The following is a 9,630-nucleotide window of genomic DNA, read 5'->3' as shown; positions in this document are numbered from 1 at the left end:
CGTGGCAGCCGCCGCACCAGGCGGCCTTCGCCGCGCTCACCGGGCCACTGCAGCTGCCATCCATCGCCACCACCGCCCAGCCCTGGCTGCAGTGGCAGCCGCCGCTCCTGGCGGCCTCCGCGCCCAGCGCTCCGCCGCAGCAGCCGCTGCCGCTGCCCGGTGCGCCACCGCAGCAGCCACCGCCGGTCGGCTCCGGTCCCGCATCGACCGCACCGGCGGGAGTCCCACTTCACCAAGTCCAGTCCCCGCCGTCACCGTTTTCGTCTTGGATCGCTACCCGCCACGTGTCGGCGGCGGTGAGGCTGCAAGCCGCTGCGCGCGGCCTCCTAGCGCGTCGGCGTGTGCGGGAGATGCGTGGTCTGCAGCTGCCGCTCCTCCAAGTTGCCCTTCGCTGCGCAAAGGACCTCGATCTCATCCGCTGCGTCGGGGATCTTGGGCATGCGGTTTCCCCCACGGGCAGCTGGCATGCTGTTTTCCCCGCGGGCAACGACCTCAAAGTCTGCGACATCGGCGGTTGGGGGGGCGCACCCCTCCTCGTCATTCTCCATCGCAAGCCCTCCACTCTTCCCTGTGCGGTGCAAACCAACAGCCGTCCGGCAGGGAGAAGGCATGGTGTCACCGACAGCAGCGCACCGCGTAGCACCACTGCATTCCGCCACCGGCCGCCGCGAGGGCGCCTCTGCTGGTCACTCTTGCGACCACTTCCAGGTGGTCATACACATGCACTCCTTTTGTCCAGGTGGTGTCCATGGGATCCAGGTGGCTGTACACGTGCACGTCCGACGTGCGGATGGTGTCCACTTTTGTTAAGGGGTCCAAAATAAAGCGTCCCAGTCCATTTCAGGTTGAGAATAATAAAACAAGCCGAGATGTAAAAGGCTTGTTTTTAGGTGTTAGGTTTTTGTTGCGTCGAGTCATGGTTATAAGTTGGTTAGGCTGCAGCTCGAGGACAAGCTGCATGTCCAGGTGGGGTGTAGTGTTAGAGTACGTAATGGGCCTAATGGGCCCATTAGTCTTAGGGTTAATTAGAGATAAGGGTCGCTTGCTTAGGGGTCAAGTAAGCCTTGCTTGGGAGTCAAGTAAACCTCTCTATATAAAGAGAGGAGATGTATCAATCTAATCAAGCAAGAATTAAGAAGGAAATCCCGTCCCTCTTGCCCGGCCGTGGGCAAAAAGGCCCCCGGCCGGCCCTCTCGCGCCCTCCTTCTAGCAGCGCCATAACAGAAGGTCTTTGAAAGTAGGTGCACTTAATAGATACGGATTCAACTGCTAGTCCCCCCCATTAGAGATGAAACCGGTATACAGAGGTTTCAGTTTTGCATGAAAGTAGAAACTACTGAAAGAGCGTGTTTTTGGACATATTCCACCGAAAAAAGTTTTGGCACATAATTGAAAGCAAAAACACTCCTAAAACAAATAGCCTTATTGTTACAGAAAAGCCTGACTTGATTTGTTTGAGAGAATTTAATTTATTGATACAAAAACAAGGAAATGAAAACACAGGCAGTTAAGAAAATAACATAGAACATAACTTTATTCAGCGCTATACCGTGAAACGAATTTTTCAGTCCATCTTCCTTCTTTAACTCCTTTTACTAGCATCCTGCATAACTCCACGAGATGTTAAAAATAGCAGGAATGTTATTTGGGAATAATGTGACAAATGGAATGCTTAATTGTGTGTAAAAAGAGCAGGGAGTAGAAGAGACGAACTCATTCTTCCGTGTTTTAAATCTTATGTCTCCAAAAGCACGAGATACAGAAATGTCTCCACATACGCGTCCATCACGAATCTATGAAATAATGTTCGAGTTTGTTAAAACAAGACTCACCACAAGTGTGAGACTAGCATGTTGAAGGTTTTAGGCACTGATTAGAGAGAGCTCAGCATATGAAACTAAACACAGTATGGCTGCTTAATACTAAAAAATTGAGTATCTGTAAAGCAACATAAAGATGACACCCAAGTGAAAGAGAACATGGCAGTTATTGCAATATTTAGTTCTTACGGAAGCAGGATGACTTAATCTATGATCATTAACTTAGAATGCGAAGGCACTCAGCGGTACAACCAGGAAACAGATGCAAGGACCCCAAATGAATCAAACAATACACAAATATTTATAAGAGGGGCAAAACTATAGCAATATTGACTATTTTTGTTGGAATATCAAGGACATGCATATGCAAGTATTATCCAATGGAAAAAGTAGAATGTTGTAGAAGAAATCATGCTGCAAATTAATGGCATGATTTGTCGGAGACCAAGCCTGTGGCAACTAGCATTCGTTAGCCATGTGGTCTATCTATTGTAGACGTAACTTCTCGATAAAGGCTACTCTAAAAAAAACAACTTCTTGAAAAAATCTCTCAAACTTGCAGTGTACCCCTAAACCACAAACATGCAGCTGCCAACAAAATGTAGGAGTTTCCTAGATGTGCTAGATTTTCAGCAGGACTTTTGTGTTGATTGTTGCCCATATACGGTAAACAGATAACGATTTATATGACAAAAGGAGCATGTTTATTTGTGTGTGGGAGTAAAGAATTAAGAGAATGTCATGGTAAGCGGCCCATATTCACAGAGCATCCTGATACTTTTAAGGGTACAACTACAGTAGTTCATCAGAGGCCACGAGACTTGCCCTTCCATTATGTAAAATTAGAACCAGGTAGTTCAGGTAAGGCAATTCAGCAGAACTATGGAAGAGGAAACACACCCATCCACCTGCTGCCCTAATCCGCTTGACCTCTTCAAGGGATGTTTTGTTGTTCCCGTATGGTCGATGAAAATTTGTCAGAGACTGAGGTCTTCCACCACGCGATATGACCTGCTAATCAAAATCGTCGGCCATCTTATTATCACCAACCAACAAAAAGTTTTCAGACAATTAAACGTCAAGCTAGAATAAAGTTTGAATGTCACATTGCTAAAAATGCTACTACCAAGCAGGAGTCGCCAATGTGCGAGACAACAAGGACATCGTTCCTCAGAAACAAGGCCGTGGCCGTGGCACCAGAGTCGTCTTCCTTATCCATTTGCTGAAGCCTATGAAGAAGGAACAACGAAGCTTGTAAAATGTCAGAACTGAAAACTTCCATAGCTATGTAAGAAACTGGACAAGGAAGCCTCCGAAACACAGCTATGCAAGGAAATGAGAGAATTCCCTACATGCCACTGGTAAGTAGATCAATTCCCTCTAGACCACATACAAAGACATGCCAATGGATAACAGTTTTGAATCCCCTTCATGCTGTTGTGTTATCCTCCGTTTAGAAGAGCTCTGTTAAGTCACATAAAAGTTGCTGTTTTCCCAAAAACATATAATTAAAAAAAAAAACTTTGATGAGAAGTCGTTGCTCGAAGAAATGAAAAAAAGAAAACGTCCACTATGAATATGGCATAGCACGATAAAAGTGGTATAGAGAGAACTATTGTATGCTTAGCATATCATGGAGGGAACTGCATCAAATCTGCAATGCAGGAGCAAAATGGTCTTTTCACACATAATGGAGCCTGTACTAACAAGTAGTTTATGGAATGGCATGAAGGGAAGTAGGAAACTCAAGCACCTTTTACTCATAAAACTATTATCCAGTGGCATGTTTTCTTTACGGAAAAAAAAAACATAGTGAACTGATCTTCCTGTCAGTGGCATGCGGGGACTGTGTCCATTAAAATGGGTAAATGATCCTACAGAGCCTGACCAGGTGGAGAGGTTGGCGTCCATGGTGGCAAAGGCACGCCTGATCGAGTCCGTGATGGCCTCGAGATTCTTGGTGTTAAGCACCGCGCCCCCGTCCAACGCGGCTGCGCATTCCTTGAACAACTCGTCCCTGCAACATACCAAAAAAAAAATTCGGGTCAAGTGGCCGTGAAACGTGCGACACCGCAGCTCAAGAAAGAGATGATCGGTGCGTGCGTACCTCAGGAACTGGACGGTGGAGAAACCGGCGTGGCCGTCGAGGACGGCGGCGAAGGAGAAGCCGTGGAGGAGGGAGTCAGGGCGGAGGACGACCTCGTCCTCCATCTCCTCGCGAGCTCCCTGCAGCTTGGCGCTGCCCCACCGGATGGCCTCCAGCTCCGACGACGACGAGGAGCCCGCCGCCACGCTTCCCGACGCCGTCACTTGGCATCGCGCAGCGGAGGCAGCAACCCGGACGCAGCACCGGAGGGATCCGGCGCCGGCGCCGGCGGAGTGGGCGGCGAGGGGCAGCCGCGGAACACGCGGGCTCAGCAGCGCCATACTAGTGGTGTGATATTTTTATTTTCTTTCTCGAGATATACTTATTCGATTGAGAAATTATTCCTCGCGTTCGATTTTCTCCTCTCTCTCTCTCTCATGGAGTTTGGATTTGGACTTTGGAGGGATAAGAGGCGAGCGGCACCGTGGATTCCCCGGCGAATAGCGTCCGCGGCTGACGCTCTCTTGGCCTCTTGGGTGGTCAGGTCGCTAGCTGCTTAATATTTTGCTTATTTCAAAGATAAATAATCTTTTTTAGAGAAAAGCCACTGTGCCCGACTTTTGTAAATAAAGCCACAGATAAAGTTCTTTTTTTGCAAATAAATTCTTGTGCGACACTGCAAATATGCAGGGGCTGATCCAAGCCAAAGAACAGTACCGCTCTAAAAACTCAAAGTTTACAATCAAGTTCAAAAACATCTAAAGAGCCCGGGGGGCTGATCCAAGCAAAACAACAGTACCGCATTCAGATCTACTGAAATTTGCCATAAAATGACTATATTTATTTTGACTACGGCCAATATGAGTAATACAATAATCTCGTTCCTCCATGCTTCTTTTGATATCCTCGACCGAAAAAACGTACGTCGATTTGTTGCCTTCTCTACTATTGATCATCATGACCGCCTCAAGGCGATCGCTTTCAATATCCAGTTGCAAGGAACACAAAGTTAGAGCATCCACTACTAGACTTGGCAAATCTGACATCCTATACTCCCGCGAGCGTCGGACGGCTCCTCATTTAGCATGTCAGGCAGCCACACACCCCAAATCCAAACCCTCAAACTCATGCACATTCATGCAAGTCCATCATACACGTGAATGTCACACGTAACTAAACATTTGTTGGTAGCAAAAATACATCGTTCGAACAAAAAAACGAGGTAACTGTGCTCATGCTACAAAAACTTGACAGGTTGGTTCACTTTCTTACAAGAACTTACAAAATCTACAACGAAGGTACAATAACTTGCCCTGGACGTGCACTTGAGGTACAAATCGCTCAAGTGCTGACACATGCCAGCGGGTCAAAGTGCATGGCCTGAGCTACTCGGATTCTTCGCAAAATGCCCCTGCAACCTTGGGCACCATAGACACCTAATTTAGGACAGTAAAATTGGCCTAATCACAGTCATCTCACACAATTAGTGTTTCTGGCTGTCAATTTTTCTGATTTTACCGGCCAGAGCCACTCACACGTGGCATGTATCTCAGTGCCTCATGAGGCCGACGATGGGTACAAGAGGGAGGGCCATCAATACGATGACGTTGGTCCGTCCAACTCCGTTGCTGCGAGGGCGTCTAGGTTCCCGTAGTCGCGAGGCCAGCGTCAACGAGTCGGCTAGCGTGGCACCCAACAAATGGGGCAATGGGTTGGCGACTTTATGGTTTTTCTAATACTATTAATGACGTATCTTGCCTCTCTATGTTTTGTCCAATATTCATTGTTTATCGCATACACTATCCTTTTGAGTTTGTACATGTGTTGTTGCAGGTTGCTGATGATAATGAGTCATCAAATGGGTTTGCCAATATGTTTAGCCCGGAGCATTAGTAATTGAGTTAGTACTACTAGTAACTTGCAATAATACATGGACAAGCAAAGAAGGACAATGTATGCGATAAAACAATAGAAAAGGGGCAAACTATAGAGGCAGCGTAGCTCATTATCAGTATTGGCAGACTATAGAGTCACCTCGTTACCTCATTTGTTGGGCGCCACGTGAGGCGCCAAACCATATAGAGGCAACTTACCTCGTCGGCCATGTGAGGCGCCGAGATACAAGCTACGCGCGAGCGGCCTTTTGGCTTGGGGCCGCCGCGGTGGTGGGCACCCCTGGAGGGTTCAAGGCCATCGTCCGGGTGCACACAACGGGGAAGGCGGTGGTGGGAGTGATGGCTTGTTCTGGGGGCTCGTGAGTTGGGAGTCGGGTGTGGGGTCCTGCACGCATCGAGATGCACGCTATGGCCGCGGGGTCCTCGAGCAGCAGCGCCGCTGTTGGTGTCGGACTCCGGTAGGTGGAGGAGTGTAAGTGCATCTAGTGCCCCTTAGTGATTTTGGTGTATTGAAGACTTATAGGTTAAGGGACTAATGTGTTTGTGAGTGTACACAGGTCTATAAGTCTATGAGGAGTTTGATATTTACAGAGAAAGTCGACCCCTAAAAATGAATGTCTTCAACTGAAGACTTTGGATTTCTGAAGACTTTTTGAAGACTTTGAAAGTGAAGAAATTGGTGTGACCGTGAAGACTTGATATTCATGCGAGGAACATGAAGCGTGAAGACTTTTGTATTCATAGTTTCTTTTTCTCTTTCTTGAGTCATAGGAAACACCGTACTGTTAAAGGGGGTCGAGGAAAAACTAAGGAAAAGTTTCCAAGTGATGCTCATCTCAAAATCCGACACCTACCAATCCTTTCGAGTGAAGCCAATGGAAATCTCATACAGCTCAGTCAATTGCTTCAGTGACAGAGACAAAGTTCTTCTGGTCTCTGAGGAATTTGTTCGGACTGAGGAGTTAGGAATTCGCCAGTGCGGATTGCTTACAAATGAGGAACATGATAGCCCTGAGGAATTTGAGTCTCAAATTTCCGACCATTGCTGTGCTATGTGCCAGCTGTCCCAAAATATCTTATCCACCTAACGGTCATATCATTGAAGGGCATTTATGTCTTATCATGTCGGGCTGCTCCCTAGGCTATAAATAGCCGCCCCTACAACCACTAGCTGGTTGGATGCTCCGAGAGAAACGACACTTGTCATTGAGAGCATCCCATCCTCCGGGGACTTTGAGCGAAAATCATCAAGTGAGGAAAATCCCAAACCCAAACACCTACAAATCCAAAGTGATTGAGCATCACTGAAGAGATTGTTCATGTGTGGATCCGACACTTGTTACCTTTGAAGACTGTGCATCTTCCAGACGATTAGGCATCATGGTCTAGATCATCCAAGAGGAAATTGTGGATCGCCGAGTGACCGAGTTTGTGAAGGTTTGGAAGTCACCTGAAGACTTACCACGAGTGATTGGGCGAGGTCTGTGTGACCTTATCTCAGGGGGGGATATGGTGAGGACTAAGTGTCCTGGACTGTGTGTTCAGGACTGGGTGTCCGAGACTGTGTGTCCTCAGGTTTGAATACCTAGCCGCCCTAACCAGACATACAGCTGTCACAACAGTTGGAACTGGTCTACCAAATCACTGTCTTCACCAAGCCTACTAGTTATATTTCCTCAACCCTTCCATTTCCTCATTACTGTGTTGTGTGCTTGTTCATATCTGTCTGAAGACTTTGGCTGAAGACTCTCTCAATTTCCTCAGTTCAATTTCTTCAGTCTGTTTGTCTTCATCTTGTTTATCATGTGCTTATGCTTGCTGTACTCTGTGTTTGTTTTCATTTCATCGTGATGTCTATGCTTATGCTATGTTATGACTGCATCTGAGTACTTATTCCGCTACAAGTAGTTCTTCGCTTAGGAATTTCCTCACCCTGAAATTCCTCGGTGAAGAATTCATAAAAATCGCCTATTCACCCCCCTCTAGTCGACTTAACGCACTTTCAATTGGTATCAGAGCAAGGTACTCCCTTGTTCTGTGTGATTTTGGTTTAACAGCCTGAAATTTTAGTTATGTCGATCGCAGGAATGAAGACTGTGTCATGCCCCATCTTTGACGGTCATGATTATCCCAAGTGGAAGGCCATGATGAAGAAGCGACTCATGGCGATGAACAGCGAGCTGTGGACCGTCACTGAGATTGGTCTTACTGATCTGTGCAAGATGGCGGAGGCTGATGACATTCGCAAGTACACTCTTCTCAACCTCACGGCGAAGGACATCATCTGCTCTTGTCTGTCTCAAAATCAGTTCAGGAACATTATGCATCTCAGCCATGCGAAGCTTATCTGGGACCGACTCTCTGAGGTCTATGAAGGTCATAGAACTGACCGTGATCCCTAGTTTGAGGATTTTATGGTATCTCGCAAGGCTATGACTTTCGAGCCAGAATCACCATTCTCTGCACCATGTCTTATGGAAAAAGGTGCCAAGGTAACTGAATGCTACCTATCTGAATCTAGTGATGATGAATCTGGTGACGAATTTGGGCCTAGCTATACCAAACTTGCTTCCCTGGCCACTAAACAACAAAGAGCTTTGGAAAAAGTTCAAAATATGCTTAATGAGAGCGATGATATGTTGGGTGAAGAAATGGATCACACCAAAACTTTGACTGAAAATCTTCAGAGGCTTCAGTCCAAGTTTGACAATCTTCAAAATCATCATAACACTCTCTTATCTGATCATGAGAATCTTTCTTATGAATTTCTTCAAAGAAAGCAAGATCTTGAGAAGCTAAGGGAGAGTTATGAAGATCTTCAGAAGGAGCGTGATTCACTACTTGCTCAACAAATCAGCACTGCTCAGGAAGAATTTACTCCTCCATGTTTGAAGTGCATTGAACGTAAATCTGCTAATTCTTCACCTGAATGTTCGAATGTTTCTACTGCTACAAATTCTTCACCTGTCTCTGCTATCACTAATTCCTCATCTGAGGATATTGCTAGTATCACTGACAATGCAGGGCTGAAGGAATTGTATATGACAGGCATGTACAAAAGCCTCAAAGGGCATCAGGCTCTTTGTGATGTGCTTAAAAAGCAGATCCTCTACAGGAACCCTAGGAAAGAGGGTATTGCCTTTGAGAGAAAACTCAATGCTGATGGAACATACTGGAAGCCTGAGCAGTACCCCAAAACCTCATGGGTTGCTGCAAAGGGACCTCCAGTAGATCCATCTACGCTATCTGGCTTTACATGTGAATCTCCTCATTCTTCTGATGAGTCATTCGACTCCAACTATAAACTGTTCAAAAATCAGAATGGTGAAGTATTTGCTAGATATGTTGGCACTAACTGCAGGAACGGTTCCCCTATGAAGAAAATATGGGTTCCCAAAAGGTGCCTTGAAAGTCTTCAGGTGAATGTCATCATGACACCACCTGTGAAGAATAGGAACCCTAGATCAAATTCTTCTTATGGACTAAATTCTTCATATGGATCCAAGTCCTCATTCGGACCAAATTCCTCACATGGATCAAATCCCTCAAAAGGATCAAAGTCCTCATATGAACATCATCGTGCTAACACTTCTGTTTCGCAGGGAAGATCTAAGGGCTATGAATATGAGCATTATTCTTCTAACCATTATGTTCATAAGTCCTCAAAGAATTTATTTGCTTATTCATATGCTTACCCTAACTCCTCTGATGTGAAATGAAGTGGACTGGCTTCTATGCCACCTTTCTCTTATGGAGTTCGCACAATGATGAACTCTTTGCCACCCCTTCAGATGTGGGTGGTGAAGAACAAATCTCTTATGCAGGGTCA

At 46.3% G+C, this 9,630-nt stretch overlaps 1 protein-coding gene across 2 annotated transcripts in view; it reads right to left on the bottom strand.

Annotated features, from left to right (window-relative positions):
- The window catches only part of LOC123078380 (probable protein phosphatase 2C 5), a 7,683-nt gene extending 3,261 nt beyond the window's left edge, over nucleotides 1-4,422 (bottom strand). Inside the window, exons 1-6 of one of the 2 annotated variants that reach the window (XM_044500872.1) lie at nucleotides 3,928-4,422; nucleotides 3,709-3,837; nucleotides 2,947-3,049; nucleotides 2,721-2,834; nucleotides 1,714-1,793; nucleotides 1,550-1,603 (exon numbers count right to left, since the gene is read on the bottom strand). In XM_044500872.1, the coding sequence (XP_044356807.1) occupies nucleotides 1,550-1,603; nucleotides 1,714-1,793; nucleotides 2,721-2,834; nucleotides 2,947-3,049; nucleotides 3,709-3,837; nucleotides 3,928-4,247 (800 nt within the window). In that variant the 5' untranslated portion in view covers nucleotides 4,248-4,422. The remainder of the gene's footprint in view (nucleotides 1-1,549; nucleotides 1,604-1,713; nucleotides 1,794-2,720; nucleotides 2,835-2,946; nucleotides 3,050-3,708; nucleotides 3,838-3,927) is intronic. The other variant, XM_044500873.1, reaches the window with a different exon arrangement.
- Nucleotides 4,423-9,630: the final 5,208 nt, after the last annotated feature.

This window comes from Triticum aestivum, chromosome 3D, assembly GCF_018294505.1.
Source record: "Triticum aestivum cultivar Chinese Spring chromosome 3D, IWGSC CS RefSeq v2.1, whole genome shotgun sequence".
NCBI classification, from domain to species: Eukaryota; Viridiplantae; Streptophyta; class Magnoliopsida; order Poales; family Poaceae; genus Triticum; species Triticum aestivum.
This window is presented reverse-complemented; position numbering and strand designations above follow the sequence as displayed.